General features: G+C 39.3%; 1 protein-coding gene across 9 annotated transcripts in view; it reads left to right on the forward strand.

Moving 5' to 3' along the window:
• dnajb6b (DnaJ heat shock protein family (Hsp40) member B6b) overlaps positions 1-23,540 on the forward strand; it is a 36,706-nt gene that overhangs the window by 5,401 nt on the left and 7,765 nt on the right. The window contains exons 2-11 of one of the 9 annotated variants that reach the window (XM_034861509.1): positions 2,806-2,902; positions 4,485-4,594; positions 5,880-5,939; positions 6,243-6,344; positions 10,398-10,535; positions 10,632-10,788; positions 10,970-11,040; positions 17,676-17,834; positions 19,287-19,446; positions 21,043-21,061. In XM_034861509.1, coding sequence (XP_034717400.1) covers positions 2,838-2,902; positions 4,485-4,594; positions 5,880-5,939; positions 6,243-6,344; positions 10,398-10,535; positions 10,632-10,788; positions 10,970-11,040; positions 17,676-17,834; positions 19,287-19,396 — 972 coding nt within the window. In that variant the 5' untranslated portion in view covers positions 2,806-2,837 and the 3' untranslated portion in view covers positions 19,397-19,446; positions 21,043-21,061. The other 8 variants (XM_034861510.1, XM_034861508.1, XM_034861513.1 and 5 more) reach the window with 8 other exon arrangements.

The raw sequence follows: 23,540 nt of genomic DNA on the forward strand, positions 1-23,540 counted from the left end.
GGGATTTGTTATTTTTGTGGGGGATGAGGCTCTCCCTAGGGGGGTCTGGGGGTATGCCCCCCCCAGGAAAAAAAATTGAAAAATAAACCATTAAATGGCACTTTCTGGAGAGTTTTTTTTTCCAAAAAATGGAGAGATCGAGTCTTACATGATATGTGCAAAACTGTAGGGTTAAGAACCTTTGCATTGTTGTAGTTTCAACAGGTTTTAGGGCATTTAGCATTTACATTATTAACTTCTTAGGATATAAGAACTGACCCAGACAATGTGCCAAACATAATGAACCACATGAAGAGACAGTAGCATATGTCAGCAACAGCTGAGAAGATTTGGGTCTGTGGTGAACAGGTCCAGGGGTCCCTGGTGTAGGGACCAGGTACCCAAAGTTAAATTAATGTTGAGGGATCAACTAAGACCACTGAAATTCTAAAGAATGAGAACCACTGATTTACATAAATTATATTCCTTTAACCTTTGTGCCACTGTTCAGTAATGTTTGGCCCTCATCCTCTGTGCCCCACTTACTGTATTTACTTTTTTGGGAAAATAAAGAATATTTGTTTATTTTATAAAACATAAAATTAGTAATTTACAGTTACATTTAGAGATGCACAGAGGTTAGAGATGCACAATAGTGGCCCAACGTTGCAGTATTCTATATATAGTATAGTATAGCTCAGATGTGTTTCATCAGATTTGTGCTCATGTTTACAACTTTGTGCAAATTCAAAATATAACTCCTCCCATCTGTTGTCCGAGATTTGGAGAGTTGTAATATAGTCTGCTATGCATGTCATTGCTCCGCCGATATGGTAGTAGCTCACTCAGGCCGTCTGACAGACACAGAGGCCCATTTGGGTCTCTGACAGAGTTTAGAGGAGGCTGTACGCTGCTCTTTATCGGAGGTCTACGCACAGATGCAACGCGTCACTGCCCCCAGCAGAGCGGGTCCACTAAAATGAACTGAAGCTGCTACACTACCAGCTGCGCTGCTCACCTCTATCTTTACAGAAAGAGAGGACACGAAGCGACGGACGGGTCTATGATACTCAGAGCACATTCCTGAAGCCGGGGATGTGCACCTGGGATGGCTCGTGGAAAAAAAGGTTCTCATTTTGCGACAATTTTTAATTCCACAGACCGGGAGCGCTCTTGAACCCCTCACAATCTCTAAAAGCACAACTAGTCGATCACGAGTGGCTCAACAGGTAGATCTATAAATAAACTCATCTTTCAGAATTTTGACCAACCGGGTTGACACTTCAGCGTGAGAAATCGGGGGTGTGGCGTGTGAACTAGTGAAACCAGTCAAATGCGTGTGTCTCACGGCCAATGCGTGAGAGTTGGCAGCCCTGTGTATATTAACAAGCAATGTAGATGTATACTATTTTTAATGAAAGGTAGGCTACTACAGAGGGGGCAAAAGAATAAATCCATGCACATAATTGTGCCAATCTAAATTAAAATAGGCCTTTTTTCCATTTGCAAGGCTGAGGAAATCAAAAACACAAATAACCGTACAAACTGGCTCATAAAATGTTCACATGCTGATGATCAAGATGTGCATAAGCCTCCGCCTGACGCCCCGTAGCCTTTCGCTGCTGGCAGAATGGACACGGGTTTTACATGTTACCTTGGCCAGTTTGACCCACTCTTGATAGGTTTCACCATAATCCCAATAAAAGCACTGCAGGCTGTTTAGAAATTCAAGCCTCCATAATCGTGGAGAGCTGTCATCATATATGGTCTTTCAATGTGCATCTGTTGCATCATATTTATACATAATCTATACTGTTAATTGATCCCCAAATTACAATTTACACTCTGTTTTTTGTTAGAATGACTACACGTAGGCCTGAAATATACAAGCTCAGGACCTATTCACGCACAAATGGAGAGATGTCAGAGGGCGTGGGGTGCCAGTGCTGGACCAACGCCCTGAGCGGTTGGGGCGTTACGGTGCATGCAGTAATGCATTACTAAATTCATTTGAATATGATAAATATAAATGCTGGTAAAATAACTTTGATTACAGTATATATTTAGTTGTTTTCAAACATTTGGTAGCTATACTTGGCTAATTAAATGATAATACAGCATCATATTGGTGGAAGTGCGCAGTCATGATCTGGCTCTCAGGTAGTGAGGATACATTTTTTGTGATCCTCTTTATCACATATGTTGCCCATCCCTGCTCTAGATCAAGACTCAGGATGTTGGCTGCAGGTTTTATTATATTCCTAGCCAACTAGGTACAAAGTGCAGAAGATGTTTTGAGCGCATGGCTTTGATGACAATGAAGTGTTGTTCTGACCTGCACTCTCTGTGTGGTAATTTAACTAAATATTTGTAAAATCTAGGGCTTAAATAAAGTAGTTATAATAGTTTTTCAGCAGACCTGTTCTGTCTTGTTTTGAGAGGCTAAGCTTTATATCTTCAACATTAAGTCATTTAAAAAAACACATGGACTTTATAGCTATCTCCAAATTTCAAAAACATAATTTACATTTTCTCTCCTGTAGCCTCCAGGAAAGGGATGATCACCCACTTGTTATGTAATTTTGCTGGGCTTGTATTAGCTTAGCTGTCCTCCCTGCATCTCTATTTCAGTACAGTTGATTACGTTGTTGGGTATTGTCACCCTGTTTTATGCTAGTGCTCCCTCCCTCCCCTTTACAGATTTATCCCACAGGTCTGGAAGGGAGCTATCTCGTCCGACACACATGGCTACACTCATTCGTAGTTTGTTGGGCTCTATCTTTCCAAGCTAACATGTCTTAACAGAACCTTACTTTCTTTCCACAGAGGCCTTGAGGACCCTCACACAGGACAGAACCATGCTGGAATACTACCAGACATTAGGAGTCCAGAAAAATGCAACACAAGAGGACATCAAAAAAGCGTAAGTACCCCTGAGTTTTCCCCTGCCGTTGTTGTTAAACGTCGCCCACTCAGAGGCGTGTAATAGGTTAATTATATCCCCCTCTAGCTGTATAAACTGACATAAGGCGAGAGAGAGAGAGCAGAGAGGCTGCAATGCAGAAAGTTTCCATGCTTCTTCCTGTAACCTTGCTGCTGTCAAATACCTTTCTCTTACACTCATACATGTATCGCCGACTGAACAGGCCAGTTCCAGTTAACCACACTTCCTCACAGGTTTCTCACTAACATGTTTTGTTTTGACAAGTGAAGAGTTACCTATGAATTGACTTTGGGGTAATGCAGTAAATCACTAAGTGGAGTAAAACCTTTTGACAGAGGATGAAATTGTTGAAGGTTACTGATTGTTGCTGATTGAAACCAGTATATCCAGTTTGCCAAGGCAAACATAGCAAATGCTGAGCGCCTGCTATCTCTATGCACTGAATTGTTTGCGGCCAAAGTCAAATGTTATCTCGATGGACACCAATCAATAAGTCATAGTGACAGCAATGTTGGTCGTACAGTCAGTCCACCACTTCAGTCTAGACTGAATATAACCACCACTACTGGGTGGATTGACATGCAATTTGTTACAAACATTTACTGTGCCCAGAGGACAAATCTTAATGAATTTGGTAATCCTTTGACTTTTTGTCTTCCGTCACCAGCAGGTTGACTTTAGTATCGATATATCTGACTTGGCACTTACCAACAGTAAAATGCCTGAAATCCAAACAAATATTGATAACATCAGTCAAAGGCCATCGTTAAATGTGATCAAACCCAAATTATATGGTGTTTGTCATTGCACAGTATTTTAATCATCTCACGACCAACTGTCTTATTATATAGTCAACTTGATTACGTGAAAGCTAGTAGTTGTTAACATAGGAATTTCACCCATCTCTGCCATACACCCCATATGATGTGAACACTGCGGTTGCTTTTACTAATGAACACATGGGTTCTGACTACAAAGATTGACACCACATTGTTGAACTGACAATTGACCAGGCTTTAGACAACCAGATGATGTCACAGATTACAACAAAGACGTGGACTACAAAGACCATTTACTATAGACCCATAAGGGAGTCAATCCCTGGATTGTGTGCAGCCTTTTTGCTAGCTGACTCTCAGTTCTTAGTCTCGTCCACATCATCTGTGTGTACGCTGCCAGTGCTGCTGTTGGGCTTAAAAACAAACAGCTGATGCAGCGTTAGCCGCTGTGTGAGCACGTCAGCGGAGTTCAGGCTGTCTTTGTTATTTCTGCTTGGATGGGAGGGAAGGACAGTGTTTGCATGTTTGTGTGCGTGCATAAAGGGGTGTCTGTGTGTTTGGTGTAGTCATGGTTGCCATCCTAAAAAAAGACTAGCATGTGATATGTGTTTCTGATAGGGGGATGTCCGTTATACAGACATTCACATTTTCCACCTTCTATTTTTGTATTAAGATCTCACTATCTGCCCTTTGAATATCTCCAGTATTGGACATACATTGTGTGTTTGTCTCCGTTTTGATGTCAATGTCTGTATTTTAGCTGTATGATATTTGTGTTTCAGGTACAGAAAATTGGCATTGAGGTGGCATCCAGACAAGAACCCAGACAACAAAGAAGAAGCAGAAAAAAGGTTCAAAGAGCTGTCAGAGGCATATGAAGTGCTCTCAGATGGTAAGGTTCTTCTGTCAAGGGAGAACATATGCAATATAGCCAGGTTAACAGATGAATACTGTATATCAATCTTAGGATTGGTGTGTCTCTTTGAGTGTGATTGATGTGAACTTTGAAAAAAATACATCTTTGGAAGGAGTAGGGTGTCAATTTGCTTTTACAAGTATGATAACTTTAGGGTTTTTGGAACTGATATCAGAATTATCAATCATGTTTTCTTATATGCGGCCCTGAAAGAAATACAGTCAAGTTCAATACAGTCTGTCCAATTCTAATATATATTAAAAAAAACTATTAATTTGACCGGGCATATGATTCCAACATCAGTACTTAACAGTTCTTGATAGTTTGTGCTATAACGTTTAGGTCGGTAACAAAAAATTGTGTAAAATGTGCCATGCATCATATGTGTAAAGCAGGTTCAGGGGTGGTAGTAGCTCAGTCCGTTGGCAGTTGGGTAGGGAACTGGAGGGCTGCTGGTTCTCGTCCCCGTACGGACCAAAGTACGGAGTGTGGACTGGTAGCTGGAGAGATGCCAGTTCATCTCCTGGGGCTGAGCAATGCACCGAATCCCCTCACAACCACTCAGGGGGCCTGTTCAGCAGTCGCAGTCTGATGCCGCACTCCGACATCTCTCCATTAGTGCATGCATAGGACCTGAGCATGTGTGCATATGTTAGGCCTGTGTGTAAAAACAACAGAGTGTAAATTTAAATTTCCCCATGGGGTATCAATAAAGAATATAAATTGTTAAATTTATTTTAAATTACGTTATTTCTCATGATTCTGTTTCTTAAGTGGATATAATTACCGGAATAAGGCTGCAAATATAAAAATCTTTGGAATTTCAATGTAGGCTTGAGAACACAACAGAATCCTGCAGCATTTTCATTTTATTAGCCCTGTCACATGAAGCAAGTATTTTTCACATTCTCAGTTCACATTGCCAGTAGAGTGAGTGGGTCTTATGCCGTGTTCTTGTGTGCTGTGCTTATTTATTTTACCCATAAACTTTATTTGACCATTGAAAAACAGCTAAATACCTCACAGCAAATAAGGGATGAATTAAATGTCAAACACATAGCTGACGTGGACATGTTTTTGATTACTAACTGTACTCGCAGTGAATAGAAAAAATGTGATAATTGAATTCTAACACATACTTTGTAGTGTGAAGACTTTTGTCACCCTGAGGTTTAAAATAAAAGAGTGGGAATTCACTTTCTGTGGGTCTGTTTTTATTGGTCTTTCTATCTTATTTAAAGTCTTACTTTTCTCACAACAGAAAACAAGAGGAGTACTTATGACAGATATGGCAAAGATGGCCTTTCAGCAGGAGGAGGAGGTAAGGAGACGGCTTTCAAAATGATAATTTCAGTGCGACCGAGATGATTGATACAATTTTTAGTAGTCAATTCTAATATGGAAATGGCAAAATATGATGAGGAATAAAAACAAGATCATTTTGAGTCTCTGTAGACTTAATTTTTTTTAACAGCATGGTTCCTCCACTATTCTGAAATGCAATAAAATACAAACAGCTTGGTAATGCGTTGGTCTTTTTATGACTTGCAGTAATAGTTGTTTATAATCCCACCTCTGATATGAATATATCAGATAATAATTGATGATAATATTTATTTTACAGGAGGTCATTATGATCACTATGGTGGCGGCTTCACATTCCGTAATCCCGATGACGTTTTCAGGGAATTCTTTGGCGGCAGAGATCCATTTGCTGATTTTTTTGGTAAGTAGTACGCGGCCCCCTATGCTTGGAATCAGCTGCAAACTGTCCTGAATCTTCAGGAGATGGTTTCACTGGCTGCTTTTAAAGTACTTTTAAATGACATGGAGGCCGAACACAATGGCTGTAGATGTTATGATTGATTATTCTGATGATCCTTGTTGTTATTCACTATTGTTGAATTTTTGATATTTTATGACCTTGTTATTCACTATTTATTAACAGCATAAAGTGTTTTATGTTTTATGTTTATGATATATGTATTTTGTTATATGTCTGCAACCTTGTTGTTTGTGCTGCTGCTTAACTTGGCCAGGACACTCTTGGAAAAGAGATTTTTAATCTCAATGAGTTTTCTTTCTGGTTAAATAAAGGTAAAATAAAATAATTAAAATAAGTCCGTTTCAATGGTATTTTATGTTTTTAAGGACAAGGAAGAAAGAGGAACTAAAGAGAGTCATAAGAGTACGAAGTAGGCATTGGCTATTATTAACTGCATAATTGGACATCCTTTAGTTTCCTGTAAAACATTTCATATTGCTACTTCCTTATTAGTTTACCTGTGAGCTGTTAGCTAGCAGCTCCTGCTGTGTAGAAATGTAGAAGATGGAGCATTAGACGCAGAAAGCTCTCTCTAATCCCCAACACCATTGCAATGTGCCTCTCCATTACTCTAAGCATTGTTCACCTTGGGAGGTTATCTGCCACTAATGGCGTTTTCCTATAAATGTTACCTGCTAGACTCGCCTCGACTTGGCGCCCCGTCCTCCTTTTGCGATGGTAGATTAGTACCGCTCTATGTGTGAGGCGAGCGTGGCTGGTTGTCATAGCAGGAAACTGTCGTGACCTAACGCAACACATACAGAATGTCGGAGGTGTGTTGCTTTTGATTCTCGGCATGTGGTTGTTGCCACAGCCAGAAGACAGATTTGTTTCAAAAGAAGCTGGAGCCAGCAAAAAAAACCAAAAAAAAAACGCTGGCTAAACTATTTCAACATGGTGGGTTTGTTCAGGACTCCCCCGTTTGTCGCTATCAATGATGACGCAGTGAATAGGGATGATTCTCTCTGACCAATTGGTAGTTTGCAGGTTTTCATTTAAATTTTTCATTTCACCTTTTGGAATTGCCTCAGCTTGCTTGGAACCTTGATTGAGGTAGTACTAAAAAAAGTACCTGTTAGCAGGTACCATGGACTTTTTATCATTATGGAAAACCAAAAGAGGTAGGTCAAGTAGGTAAAATGCAGTGGAAAACACCATAAATGTCCCATGTATCTCTGCTGGATGTCGACCTTAACTTCATTCATGGCCTTCATCTATTTACCAGGGTTTAGACTTCTTAATTTACTCCAGGATTTTTATTTTATTTTTTTAAATACTTTTAATTCATATGATCCCAACATTCATCGGTTTCAGCTTCTTAATTGTAAAGAGGTAGTGCTTTTGCCATGTACTGATTTATGATTGTGTTATGTAGTAAATTAGATTTGAAGTCCCCTTACGAGGTCATAAGGGGCAAGGTTACCTCCCTGTTCTCTGTTTTGCTCGTCCAGAGAATTTGGCCCACCCATGAGAGAGAGACATCATGGCTTTCAAACAAACAAAGTGGCAGTTGGTCAAGGCCACACCCCCAGCCTCCACCTTGCGCGCCCCACCAAGAAATGGCACGTGGCACATCCTAAGGAAAGCTTATTGTGGGACTGGTTCTAGTGGCCGTAATTCTGCACCAAGGCTGAATTTTGGGAAAGAGACTTACAGTATTAGGGGACCACAAAGGTCTATATAAAAGCATCCAATGAGCACCATGTCATGGGACCTTTAAAATTACAGCTTATCGTAGTGCCGGATAGTTGATTGTATCACAAAATGTATGTAGTTGCATTATGTATATAAGTTTGGCGGTTGTCTGGGTTCAACAAAAGGCTGATTGGAAGGCATGTGTAGTTCACCCTGTGTAGCTCTAAATATGGAGCTCAGACACAGGCAGAGGATGGATTTGAACATCTACATCACTGAACTGGAATGCTTTCAAAAATAGCTTCCGTATTAAAACAAAAGCAGATGTAATAACGGCAAGTGTTTGTGTGCTGTATGTCTCCATTTGTCAGAGCACATGTAAAACGTGGTACAGTGCGAGCACTCGAGCATGGGTGTACAAAATAAAGTTTTGTAAAGAATGAGTTACTAGAATTGATACCTATAAAGGGGGGTACTGAATTACAACCAGAGTCATCTTTAATATCAGATTGTTATAATAAACTTGCATACATTAATGCTGTATTTATTAACATGGATAAGTTAAAGTGCTGGAGCTCTTGCCATTTACTGTCTTCAGTAAAGAAGGGCCGCTTATAAAAAGCCAAACCACGATGCTAACCGCACCGAGAGTAAAGTTCAAGTTCTATTTTGACTGGGGACAAACATTTATTATGCTCTATTGGTATGCAATAGGATATGTCCAAACGTCCATCTTGTCAGGTTTATTTCAACTCTATATTTAGTGTTTTTTCTTAGATGACTCTATATAAAGAACAATTTTGCTTTGACTTTACTTAAGATGGCAGCCACAAAATAAGAGGCTTCAAATGTGTTTTTAAAATCCCAGCTGGCCTCCAGTCCCTGACTGTCCAGCAGCTCGTCTCAGTGAGCAGCAGCTGGTCTTGTGGATCTGTCACTCACCCACCCTAGAGTGGCTGCAGACTAAGGTGGGGGGGGTGGGGGGGGGTCACACGATGACGAGGGCTTAGTTATCTGCCAAGAACAGCACACACTTATTCTCAAATGAACATGTGAAGGTCGTAGACAAGAAGACATTTTTGCACACTTTTTGTTGGCTGTATGCAGAAATATAAAAAATACCAAATAATGCAAACAATTATCTCTATAATAGCTCCACTTATTAGACTTTGTTCGTTATGGTGTACATGCCCATTGATACAGTCACCTAAACTTATTGTTTGTTACTACATCCTGTGCTGTAAATAGGCGTGGCACATTCTTTACTGATTTAATCTCAGCCTGTTCTGTCAGAGCATATAGTGTAAGTGTGAGAGCGAGAATGCTTTAACTTTTCTTACACTTATCCCTTTTTGTACAGTGATAATGTACAAAAGCATTAAACCAGAATTCTTTGTGTTTAAGCAGCTTTTCTCAGCCTTTACATTCCTCTCTCTTTATTGCACTGATGTCTACCGTCTTACCAACAGCTTTGTAGGAGCAGAGCTGCCTCCTCTAATGTCTTCTGTGAGCTGAACGGACAGTAATGTAGTTACAACAGTGGTCTGGTATAGGTTTATTTTAAGCTTTCTTTCAGAGGGAACAAGTGAAGCTTTCTTGACGCTGCCTCGTTACATTCAAGACTGAAGGAGTCTTTTTTTCAGCAAATGGTGCCAGTGATCCAGTCTTATCCTGCTGAGGTGACCCAGATTGGCAGGAGGCAATTAGTAGCATGTCCACAGGGTTTAAGGAGGAGAATAAGGGCTGGGCACTTTGACAGTTTAGGGTTAAGATTGTTCCAGAAATTACCAACTGATGTGCCTCCTTCCACTGCAGCTTTTTTATCATCAGGTACTTAGACTTGCATTGCCAAACCTATGTTCACAGGGCTGTGTCAGTGCCGGAGTATGATCTGGCCACACTAACCGCATATCTATTCTGGGATAGGGGACAAAACGCTCTGGCTTGGTTTGAATTTCCTTAAACCAATCACAACCGTCCCTTAGCAGCGCTAAGCCCAATAGTAGAGATAGGGAGAGGAGAGGGACATTTGTTGAACCAGCCATGTGTTGAGCTGAATCACTAATTCTGGTTTTGATTTGGTAAATGTTAGATAATTGCTCATGTTGCTGTGTATATATGCTGGATATGTCAAAAGACAACTGTTTGCTAACAATTTCTCCATATCAACTTCAAAGTGATAAAACGTCAGTACTGTGTTTATGGCTTGTTTCTGCTCCTCCCAAGTGGGAAAAAGGAATGCAGTTTTGCAATACAATATGAGCTGAAAATCTTTTTCATTTACAGTTCTTCAATTTGCATTTTGTTTCCCCTCCACAGCTGATGACCCCTTTGACGATTTCTTCGGAGGTAGTCGGCGTCACCAGAGAGGCACAGGCCAAGGCAGGATGGGGGGGTCGCTCTTTGGTTTTGGGAGCTTCCCAGCATTTGGGCCTGGCCTCACAGGGTTCGATTCAGGTGCAAATATCCCCACAAACATCTCCATTCATCATGAATGCATGATGCTTTTCAATTTTTACTGACTTTTTTTCTTGACTGTGTGATCTTTTGCAGGTTTTAGTTCATTTGGGAACATGGGTGGAGGAGGATTCACTTCCTTCTCTTCTTCATCTTTTGGTGGTGGTGGGGGAGGAGGAGGAGGAATGGGTAACTTCAGATCTGTGTCGACCTCCACCAAATTCATCAACGGCAGAAAAATTACTACAAAAAGGTACCAAAAGGTCCAGCACTTTAGGAAACTAGATTATTTGCTCTCTCTTGAGTTAGATCAGAAGATTATTATCAAGAAAAGGCAAAAGGCATCTCCCAAAATGTCAAACTATTTCTTTAAGAACCCTTTACTAGCCTGGCTTTCTGATCTCTGTATGTCTGCTTTTTGTGATTTGATACAGGATCGTGGAGAATGGCCAAGAGCGGGTAGAAGTGGAGGAGGACGGTCAGTTAAAATCTCTAACAGTTAATGGTAAGGAGCAACTCCTAAGACTGGATAACAAGTAATTATCTCGCCGCAATAACTCACCCAGTGACTATGTTTAGTTCCGGCGGTTGGTCTCTCCTCTCTCTCTGTCCTCCTGCATCTAATTCCAGAAGAACAATTTTTCTCATTTTAGCTTAGCTGCAAGGGAGGTGAGAGAGATGTTCACCTTATTTGTATATTTGTATTTATTCCATTATTATTGGGGGGACCATCTTGTTGGGATATGTCTTTTTGTTTTCTAAAATAATTAAATAGTATTTTTTATTTCCACTATAAGCATGTAAGGTACGTGCTATGTTTCTTTTTTTCCTTTTGGGGTGGAATTTGTCTTTTTTATTGTCACTGGAAAACAAGATGCTGTACATTTTGACATAGGCATGTCATTTTTGCTCTTTTCATTTGACCAATTTAACAAGTGAATGATAAAAGCTTATCCATTTCACCCTAATGTCTTTAACTTGAACTTCACCTTGCTAACCTGTAAGCTGTGACCATGTTCACGCGTGTGTAATAGGAATGACAGATTATTAATAAATTAATAAGAATAATGTGCATTTTTCTTACTTTTGCATTTGTTTGTGTAGTTGAGAATACCACAGTGTGTTTTATTTGGTTTTGCATGATTTGCTGATTCCAGGAGGCTGCTTTGTAGTTTCACTGTAACAGTCAGCAACTCAAAGTGTAAACCTACAACTGCACAACACCTTACACTGTTTCTGGACACACAGGGGAATGTTCATTCTTTGTAAATAGAAAAAACAAAGTAAAGAGTTCAGATGTGGTCAATAAACTTCAGTTTGTGGAACATCCTGAAAAATCTGCTGCAGTCACCTGGTGTTTTTGTTATGTGTTTCTTTAGGCTTGAGCGGCTTTCTGTGCGCTTGTGCCTGATCACAGTTTGTACTCGCTTCACACAACCGCAATAAAGGAAACCACAGCGGCTGCTTCTTTTGTACACTCACCCATCATAGAACTCACAGTGTGCATAATTTTAACCTACTAATGCCTGGTGACTCACATTAGGGCTTGGTCACTGGTGTGTGTGTGTGTGTGTGTGTGTGTGTGTGTGTGTGTGTGTGTGTGTGTGTGTGTGTGTGTGTGTGTGTGTGTGTGTGTGTTAAAGTAATCTTAATCCTCATTTATCAAAGAAATCATGGGGAAAAACGTGACTTTGTTTTCAGCAAAGACACGCCTGTATCCTTGAACCCTGAGGTGTTTCTTTTCTGCGTTGCAGGTATGCGTTACCAGGATTCATGTGCCCTACCTCCTGTTTCTACATTTTTCTTTTTGCCCCTCCCATCAAGACATTTTTATTGGCTTGTAAAAGTGCTGATATTGCACCTTTTAATACTTCTCAAGACGAGACCCCATCTAAGGACTCCAAAATCAGCTAATTGTTCAGTCTATCTGCTAAACAAAACGCCATTTTTTTTAGCTTGGAAAATCCGATTGGTATTTAAAACTTTACTCATTTGGCAACAATAAAAACGAAGGTCTGGAAAGTCAGATTTCATGTACTATCTCGGCATGATGCGCTCAGATTCAAAGTTAAGTAGTGTTTATGATTGCAAGTGGCTCAGAGGTCATTGTGTACAGCGAAGAGTTTCTGAGTTTTCTTGAGGAATGTGCTCGGGCTAGTTTATTTACACAAGACTCACTGCATATTTTTGCAAGAGACAAATCAGGAGTGGGGAAAGGGCAGGCTGATGACTTTTAGTTGACTCATGCTGCAATGTTTTTCTGTATAAGTATTTCTGTTTAATTTAACGTGTGTGTGTGTGTGTGTGTGTGTGTGTGTACAATGACTTCTACTATTTAGCTTATATTTGTATTGCTCCATCAATTTCGTTTTCACCAATCCTGATTTGAGGTGGCGCTTGCGCAGTCCTGTTACTAGGTGACACTGCAGCCCTGCGCCAATCTATTGCTTACATGCCTGTATGCCCTCTCCTCATCCCTCTCTCTGTGTGCGTGTAGATCTGATGAGTAAATTAGGGATATATGTTGTTGATTGAGTGATTACTACACGAACTAGCAATACGCTGCTATATTTTATTACAAATTGTATGAAATACACCAATAAGTCGGCGTTGTGGGTATAGTATTTAGTTTAATATGTGTAGCTGGAGAATGAATTATATTTATGGTACAATAGCTCCCTCTCCTGGATCAGTAGACATATTTATAATTTTGTCCTTTAACTAGATCCAGAAGTTTACACCACTAATTTAATCTTTGTGTTGCTTTTATTTGCAGGGTAATCTAGGCCTAGCTCTAATTATTTAACTACAGTTTACATAATTTGGAAAACAGGGCGTACAATGTTGCCATGGAGTCAGTTGTGGGCTACCAATTCTGCCCCGTTTTTGTATTTTGGCCTCTATTTATTCCCATTTTACTAGATCGGCACCTTTTTAAAGTATGCCTAATTAGACTAGATTAGATAATACTTTATTCAGCCCACAGTGGGGAAATTTCCTTGATACAGCAGCAGCGGTTTCCTACAGTAAAAGCAAAAAACAAACAAGTAAACACACAAATTAACAGGTAAATAATGAGACAATAAGCAGAACGTATAGAAGTAATTTAAAGTGGCGTCAAATAAAGGTTTAAAGAGTACAAAAAACAATATTGCAGTGTAAGTAAGTGAGGTTAAAATAAATCGAAAATGTTATTAAATAATATAGCAAAAGTAGGTAACCATAATATAAATGATATTGACCTGTGGCCATAAATAATATTGAAAAAGTAAGTGGATGCAGTGGAAAAATATAAATACAGATAATAAAGATATAGAGAGAGTGTGTGGAGTAAATGAAGAACGTTGTTCTCTGTCTACCGTTGTTGTCTGTCTACCGTGAGCTGGAACGGTGTGCGTGTGCTTCTATAGGAATGGGAACCCGATCGGCCACATGGTGGCGCTGTTATTAAGGCTTCATAATGCAAACTTTGAAAGTTCACGCCCACAACACTGTAAGTCCGATTGACATGAAATTTCTCACACAGGTGCAGCTTAATGTGCTCTACAAAGAAAGCCTTAAGGACCATTAAGGTCCGCCTAGAAAATGTTACGCCATTTTGAATTTTAAAAAACAAACATTTTTGAGATCTACACAGTGGTTTTGATTGTCACCACATTTTCATATAATCATTAATGGATAAAGCTTGTTAAAAGTTGTAAAAAGCATGTCCATATCTCAATTACTTTTCAAGTTATTGACCAATGAACTTGGAAAGGAGTGTGGGTGTGGTCATAAATGAACAGAAATCAGCAACGGTAAGGCCAATCAGCACAAAACTCAGCGTGGTATGTTCAGATAAGAGCCCCAGATATACCCAGACAGTTATAGCTACAAGCGGTAGGCTATAATAGGTGAGTGGCATTACACATATTTACTATAAATCACATATTTATTGTCCAAACATCACAAATCTTTTGGGATATGTCTCTGAACCACGCCCTGAAAGTTTCATTCAAATTGAGCACCATGGGGCGCTATGAATGTAAACAAACTGCAGGTGATAGAGAGCAAATCAGGCTATATTTGTCAAATCCACGCAACACTTCCAGGAAATGTCCACATAATGACCTCACTCATACACTGCAAGTCTCATTCAAATTGACCCCTAGGGGGCGCTTTAAATGCGCAATAACTGAACGTGGAAGATTTGATCTTGGAATCCCAGCTTGCGGCTTTAATATTATTTAGCAATTGTATTTGTGTTGGTCATCTGTTTTTCTCAAATTGCCGAGAGCTGGACTGAGCTACAAATCACGCTAAACTGAAAATAAATGTTTTTGACAGATCAGTTCTAGGGAGTTTAAACAAAGTGCACTGTTTTTCCAACCATTACAAAGCTTGCAGGATATGTTTTATAACGACGTTGGACCAGTCGCTATTGAGAAAAATGGTTTGAACTCACGAATCGCCACTTGCAGCTATGTTTCTTTCTTATTTTGTACCCACGCAATCGTCTACAGCACATTGTAATTTTGTCCTGACTTTTTTTAGGGGAATATCAGATTTACCTAAGGTCTAATGATCTGACTTTTCCTCAAGATTTAAAGCAGTGGTCCCTTACCTGGGGGTAGTGGCCCCCACAGGGAAACATCTGAATTGGAAGGTGGACCCTCATGACCACAAGGTGGCACTGTTTGTATAGAAAAGACAGCACGAAGTCATCTGGCTAAATAATCATTTCCTACAAACACGTTTTTTATGTAATGATTTCTAATGAGCACACTTAAATCCCTCAATTTGTTCCTCAATATTCACATTTAATTGCCAGTATTCGTTTTATTAGTTATTATTTGATAACACTTAATTTCTTGGTAGAAATTAAGGTTTGCAGCCTTTTCTCCTGCATCCATCCATTCCAATAGGACACACAATACTGTGATTTCCTGTCCCCAAGTTTTCTCATTTTATGAAAGATGGCTTCCTGTTGGCAGAAAGCAGCATCCGGTGTAACCCCCCCACCCCCCACCCCCCTCCACCTCATCTGCTTGACAGCTTAGCATGAAGCATTGAATCGGCCCAGAGCCGCTGGCCAGTTTATAAACTATGGCAAAGATAAGCTGCCAGTTTCTCTTTGGCCATGTCTGAACAAGGACACAGACTGTATCTCTCTGCGCTCAGCAGTAGAGTCACATCAGCACGACACCAGGTGTCTTGAACTGGGGGAAGGTGGACTGTTGAAAATAATCAGGTGCACAGTTGTAGTTGTCATATAGGGTTATCCCCCTCCTGGACAGTGATTTATTTTAAGCTTTAGGCTCCAGCCGGCTGCAAGTAAGGCTGCTTTTGTCTGTCACACAAAGATTTTGTGGCTGTGTGCGTGTTTAGGTGTTAACCTAGGTGTTTGTGCCTTTGTACACGCTCCTGTATTGCAGTCTAGACGGTGTGTATCTAACAGCTTTCACAGATTGACACAGCCTTGTTTAGCCTGAAGACAAATGACATGCACTCTCAAAACAATAGCTGCAAATGAAAGCATCCAGAACTGTGTTCACTCTGCTTTTCAAATTAAGTCTGTGATCCAGAAAATAAAAAAGGCTGCCTGGATGAGCATTGGAAGATCTCATTATCATCACTGCAATTTCATATTGTCTTTGTTTAAAGTAATTAACTGTTGATGGATTATGTCACGGTGGAAGGAATCTTATCATTTAGGTAACCCCAGTCCAAAATGGCTCCAAATATTGATCCTCTGGAACAAAGCACATATGCTTGGCGTCACATACACCTTGGTTTAATCCAGCTATCTAACTTCACCTGATTAGATCACCAGACAAATACAGGTTGGGATTAGTTGTTTATCCAGAGCTGGATAGAGAACAAGTAGTTTTGAGAGTAAGCCACCAATTGTCCTGTCTCTGTTGGGTCCACTGGGTGCTGGTCTCTCCTTGCAGGGGTCAACTCAGTGTTTTTAAAAGTGTGTTCAATTTAAGAAGCTAATTTACAAACTCTAAAATAAAGAAGCCAGGGACTGAAGCAACACAAATCACCTGTTTTCAGCAAAAAAAATAAACTACACATGGCATGAATACCAATTTTAACCTAAAAGCATTTGTGACAAAGAAATAGACTCGGGTCAAAATGGAGGTCCTGCACTGATACGATGCCTATTCAAAGACAATTGAAATCCAGTGATGCCTTTGTATCTGTTAAGACCTGAGCACATTCAGCCTAAAATCCCTTGAGCTCCTCCTGAAAGCACCGAGAGTGATCCATCTCCCTCTAAAATGTCACATAAAGCAAATAAAAAACATCAAGGACAGTGTTGCCGTGTAGCCACAATCTTCCACTTTGTTTCAAAATCTACATTAATGATTAAAATGACTATACGTGTATGTTGAAGTGATCCCACAGGTGTACAGCAATATGTCAAACAAAGCTGTTGTGCCTCTAATGAGTTCTGATGTGTTTAAGGCCAGGTTGTTAGGCACCGTGCAGGGGATTTTGAAATGCTGGTGCAGATCCTCCTCTAAATGGGACCAGGTTCAGCATACCGAGCATCTGGCCTCCTTTCTTCTCCTCTCCACTGCTTTAATTACACAACACAATGGCGATGAGATCTGCCTGTAATCTCACAGCATAATAAGCCCCCCCCATACCCTGCCTGCCACTAATTCAATATAAATGTAAATTACCTAGAGAAAAGAATAACCAAATCTCATTTTATTTACATGACTAATCACAATAGTGTCAGGCATATGAAAAATGAATGAAATATATGGTTGTCGTTTGAAAGGAAGGAGGTGTCTGGATCGCCTTAGGGACTCTTTCAACTTCTTGTGTTATATCATCTTAGTTTTATGTTAGTAACATCAATGTGCCTTTTTGCACTTGTGCTCAACTTGCTGTGATGTTGTTGTTTTTTCTGTCTGATTGTATACACACTGCCAAGGGCATCACAAGGTAATATGTTTTCCTTTCAGGTGACTTTTTCTGCACCACACATCTCATGTCAGGAGGCTGAAATTCAAAGCAGTACACAAGAAAAAAATAATAATGTTGGCTTGAACGCCTCAGGCCATCGATCCAGACAGCGAGAAGAGAGGGTTTAGGTGTGATTCATTCCTTCTCTGCTCTGCTCTACTCTGCCCACACCTACAGACATTGCAGGCGAAGATCCCTTGGAGGAAGAGTTTCGTTGCCGTAGACAGAACACACTTCCTGGCCTTGGCCTACACCAGCGTTACCTAAGGAACTCTGCTCAAAACCCTTCGGAGGAAGAGGAGGAGCGTGGCCAACAGAACCTGGGACTAACGAGAGGTTTGCCCACCCTGCCACTGCAGGGCTGATTAATTACCAGCACACAGGACCCTCCTATAAAGAGTAGAGTCTTAATAAGCGCAGCTAATTGTCTGCTTTTGTGTCTGATGGCCACACAAAAGACAGTGACGGAAGAGTGGCGTGTCTGATTGGCAGATGTATACACAGAGAACAGAAGTGTTCATTAGGCGGCTCTGTTCTATGCTGTAGTAACGACCAGAGGTCAGAGGTCATTCTCTGTTTTCCTTCACAGGGTCAGAAAGTCACACACAAAAGCGGAGCAATTATCTGCAACACACAGTCCCTGAATGTTTTATGACAGCAGCTTCGTTAGTTAAGGAGGGAACCTTTCCATTTACGTAACTGTGCATACTTGCTGCTGGAATGCAAACAAAGGCCTTCATTTTCTGTCTGAGATAATGACACCAACCATTCCAGGAGTGTTTTTAACTGCTGAGTTTTAAATGTTGTAAAAAAGCCATTGTACCCAGTATGCCACAAAAAAGTTATACAAATTTCACTATATAGTAGGCTATGTTGGACAAAAGTTATAAAAAGTCATAGTCATAACATGTCATAAAATATCATTAAAAATTGAATATTTTTGTATTTCATAAAAATAGTCATAGAATAGTATGCTGTAAAAATGTCATTTAAAAAGTTAGTCTCTGAATGGGGTATAATAGCAGCTCTGTTAGTGAATGAGGTAACCTTTATTTAACTGGACGCTTCCTGCTGGGATGCAAAAAAGGCCTTGATGCTCCATCTGAGATAAGAGTGTGTTTTCAACTACTGAGGTTAAAAAATCGGCTCCACTCTAATAATTCACAATTTCTAAAGTGTTTGCAATATGTGATTAATGGCTTTGTTAATGGTTAATTCATTATTTATCATATGCTGGTGTTGATCCTGTTTATCTTCTCGCCTCACACTTGTTTGTCTTTTTTAGCTCATATTCACAATGAAGGTCATTTGACCTTTGCCCTTTTGGGAAATGGCTGCAGGATATCTGGACCACAACTCATTTATAAACAATTTACTAGCTTCAAATATGGCTTTATTGCACACTTTCCTTCTCAGATTAAACATGGATATTTAAAAATGAAGAAGTATTTTATGTGAATAATTGCTTTCAAGATGTCTGATGGAATATACATTATACTGAATTATGGTTCCTGGACAGAGACAGGCTAGCTATTTCCCCCTGCATCCAGTCTTCATGCTGAGCTGAGCTAACATCATAGCGCTGGCATCATGTTTAATGTGAGAGTGGTATCAATCTTTTCATCTACCTTTCAGCAAGAAAGCAAATATGCTTTGTTCAGTGAATCAACAGCCAGCGAGATATTTCAACAACCTGACTACCCCTAATTTCTTTGCATTAACATCTAAAATATATATATAGTGTTATTCAATCTAAATATTTAATGAAAATGTTCTTTTACTTTGTAGGACACATGGACACGAAGAGGAAGAAAATGTGGGTAAAGGAGGCAGAGTCCAAAAAGAAAAGGGCACCCCGACTCTTCCCTCGGTTTGGTGGACTTGGTGCCTTTTATTAATCACACACAACACAAAACGCACACACACACACACACACACACACACACACAGAAGTGCAATCAATGTGTATAATCATACGTGACATTAGGATTAGTACTTCAATGTTTTGTTTTGTCCAACATTTTTAGTAGTTAAGCTTTTGCTGTTTTTATGTGGGTGGGCCCTGTGGATGTACAGTGGGCATTCACAACTTCAATTAATCTCCTATGATTGGACTTTTTACAGCACACGTTTTCAGAAAGCGTGTTTGACAGAGTTCAGGTGCAAAGAGAATTAGTTTATGATGAGCATAAAAATGAGTGCAGTAATACTGTGTAGCATGTGTTAATAAGTGAAGGTCAAGCTATTCAGTGGATCCTTTCTCAATAGAGACGAGGAGAGAGAGACATCTGGGGAATGTGAGAGTACTCTAAAGCAGAATGAAAGCACTGAAGAGTGAGTTTTATTACAGAAAGAAATTAACATGTTCTGCTCACTCCTCTATCACACGTGAAAACTGACAATCAACACTCTGGCAGCAACATTATCCACTCTTTCGCCACTTCCACAGGGTGAATAATAGCTATTAAACCCTCTCGAAGTTATTTTCTTTTTTGTTGGATTCTTTTTCTGAGTAGAGTCAGCAATGTAACCTTACGTGGGTGTTTTTGTAAAGTAATTCTAACACAAAATTAGATTTCCCCTTATCTAAATTTGTCCCTGACAGGCTGTTGTCATGATTACTGTGAGTGGAAATGTAGAAATGTCTGAGAAATGTTCATTTTTTTATGGACTCCTACCAATAAATGCTTAAACAACATGTCCTCATGCTTTTCATTGTATTATATTTAGTATTTAGCCTTTAGCTTATGGTTATCATTCATGGCATGCAGTGTGGGACTCGCACTGGTCTTTGTCTTTGTCTTGTCTTTGAATTTTGTCTCTTGACAAGGTCTCAACCTTTCAAAGTCTTGGTCTCGATACACTCTGGTCTTGGTGATGGCTTTCTTTCTTTATTCTTTCTTTTTTTGGGATCCCCTCTAGCTGCCAACAATGTAGCAGCTACTCTTCCTGGGATCCATAAAACAATCACAATGTCTTCATGAAAATACCATACATAGAATGTTGCATGCATTTAAAACAAGACATACAATAATTACAATAACAATAACATACATTTACTTGGTCTCACTTTAGGTGCAAGGACAACAACACTGGAGACATGTTAGATTACAGTGGGAGGACTAGTTTGGTCAAGCACAAATAATAAACGCACAATATTTACGTAACCAGCAGACACTGAGCAACATTAGCTTTCACTTACAGTAAAGTCCAATATTCACTCATTTTAGCTGTGTTCTGGTTTCCACCAAATCCTGAGGCACACCTGGCTTTGGGAGTTCCTGACTTCATCTGACTGCTGGTTGGTGATGATCAGGTAAATTACAGGAAAAGACATGGTAACAGTGAGAGTGAAGCAAAACAGTAAAGTTGCTAACCATAAAACATTTAGCTGAAAGATTGCCTTGTTTTGTAATAATTATCTGTGGATTTGTCACGTTGATTGACCCCATTCATATTACAAATAGTCACTGTTAATATAAAAAATGATTAAAGCTGTTTTAGTGTAATTGTTCCCTAGCTACAACATCAACGGATCTAACAAACACACACACACACACACACACACACACACACACAAAAACAGAGTAATTGAATAGAAGCGGGGACAAAATAACCTGCATTTTCCTGTCACATGGGCAGAGCCCTGGAAGGAGCAGTATTCTCAGATTATTTTCAATGAGCCTGCAGTGTTTTGTATTATTCATGTGGCAGAACGAATGCACATGACCCAGCAACTCATTTAGCCCTTGTTCCCATGCAGCAAGTAGTCTCTAAGGGTTTAATTAAACAGTATCGAGGCAGCGGCCCATCTCCATCCATTGTATTTCTTTTTACAGCCCTCCTTTTCCCAAAGTCATTATATAACTGTTTCTGACTGGGTAAAAAAAAACAGTGAAATCCTCCTATTGACTTCCACTCTAAGGACATTTACTTCCCCAGGAGCGAAGAGCAGGGCGACATGTCACTGTCAACCTCCCTGTCTGCCTCCTTTTAAAAGAAAAATCACCCACTTGCACCCATCACCACGTTATATAGATGATAGATAGAAAGATAGATAGATAGATAGATAGATAGATTGATAGACAGATCATATGTGTTGTAGAGGTGGCTTATTGTTCAGCCAGATCAACGTAAATGGCCTCTTTATTGTTATAATAAAAATGTGCTATGGCCGTCAAAACAGGATACTGTTAATTAATGTTATTGCACCTAGAACTGCTTGTGACGTCCTGAAACAGAGTTTTTTCACCTAATTGGTTTGGTTGGAGAAATTGCGCATAAATCTCTTGTGTATCAAACAAGCTTTGAACAGTTGTCATAACACATGTGAATGTGTTACTCACACGCTAGTTAGAGCGCTTTTGTGTTAATCAAAGACTTAAGTTGTTCAGTGAATAAAGAAAAACATGCTTAAAGCTTCATGTAAAAAGATGGTTTAAAAAAATTACAGAATGATTTACTTACCTAACGATATTAGAAGGTGTTAGAAACAGGACATACTAAGTGAGACAAAAAGCAACCTTGCTGTGCTTTTTTTTAATCAGCTGTCAGACAGAGATTTAGGTAAAGCTAAATTGGACTGAGATTTTTTCCAAGAGTGCAGTCAGCAAATTAGGAGAGAGGAAACATTTTAGCAAGTGTTCTTTTAGTAAACTGGTGAAGGGAGAAGAGAGATATACATCTCCGCCAAAAACAATTGCTTTTCACATAGTAGGCTAGTATAGCACTGTGAAACATAATCATAAATGCCATAGTCACAGTATATGTAGTGTGTGTTAAGGCTGTATGTGTTCCCTGTGCAGTATTCTTTTTCCCTCTACCACAGCCCTGCCCAGGTGTGCTGTGTTGGTCAACATGGTACACCTTGCCGGGGAAGGAAGTGCCTACAAAGCTCATGTGCCAGCAGCAGAAGAGAGAGGCCTTTGGCATGGGGGGACTGCTGGTGTTGCTGCCTCCCCACCTAGGATTTTTTTATAATCTTGTTTGTATGCATTTTTGTTAATAAATCCAATGGGTTTTGATTTTTTTCAAGATGTGTTTTGTCAAATTTGGGTCAATCAATGGTGCAGAGTTGTCAGCCCCATATCCCTGCCGAAAAAAAGTCATAGTGTACTATGTAAAAAGAATCATGAAAGAGTCACAGTATAGTATGTTGAAAAACATCTTGAAAAAGTCATAGTATAGTATGTTGAAAAAATCATGAAAAAGTCATAGTATAGCATGTCAAAAAAAGTCACAGTGTAGCATGTTGCAAAAAATCATGAAAAAGTTATAGTATAGTATGTTGAAAAAAGTCATAGTACAGCACATAAAAAAAAGTCACAGTATAGTATGTTGAAAAAATCGTGAAAAAGTCATAGTATAGTATGTTGAAAAAAGTCATGAAGATGTCATAGTATAGTATGTCAAAAAAAGTCATAGTATAGCATGTTAAAAAAAGTCATAGTATAGTATGTCAAAAAAGTCATAGTATAGCATGTTAAAAAAAGTCATAGTATAGCACATTGAAAAAGACATTGTATTGTATGTCAAAAAAAGTCATAGTATAGCATGGTGAAAAAAATCATTAAAAAGTCATAGTATAGTATGTCGAAAAAAGTCATAGTATAGCACATCGAAAAAAGTCATAGTATAGTGTGTCGAAAAAATCATGAAATAGTCATAGTATAGCACATCGGAAAAAGTCATTGGATGGCACATCAAAAAAAGTCATAGTGTAGTATGTCAAAAAAATCATGAAAGAGTCATAGTATAGTATGTCGAAAGAAATCTTGAAAAAGTCATAGTATAGTATGTCAAAAAAATCATGAAAAAGTCATAGTATAGCATGTCAAAAAAGGTCATAGTATAGCATGTTGAAAAAAATAATGAAAAAGTCATAGTATAGTATGTCGAAAAAAGTCATAGTACAGCACATCAAAAAAGTCACAGTATGGTATGTCAAACAAAAATCATGAAGATGTCATAGTATAGTATGTCAAAAAAGTCATAGTATAGCATGTTAAAAAAAGTCATAGTATAGCACATTGAAAAAGACAT

Source organism: Etheostoma cragini, chromosome 22 (assembly GCF_013103735.1).
Source record: "Etheostoma cragini isolate CJK2018 chromosome 22, CSU_Ecrag_1.0, whole genome shotgun sequence".
In the NCBI taxonomy this organism is placed as follows: Eukaryota; Metazoa; Chordata; class Actinopteri; order Perciformes; family Percidae; genus Etheostoma; species Etheostoma cragini.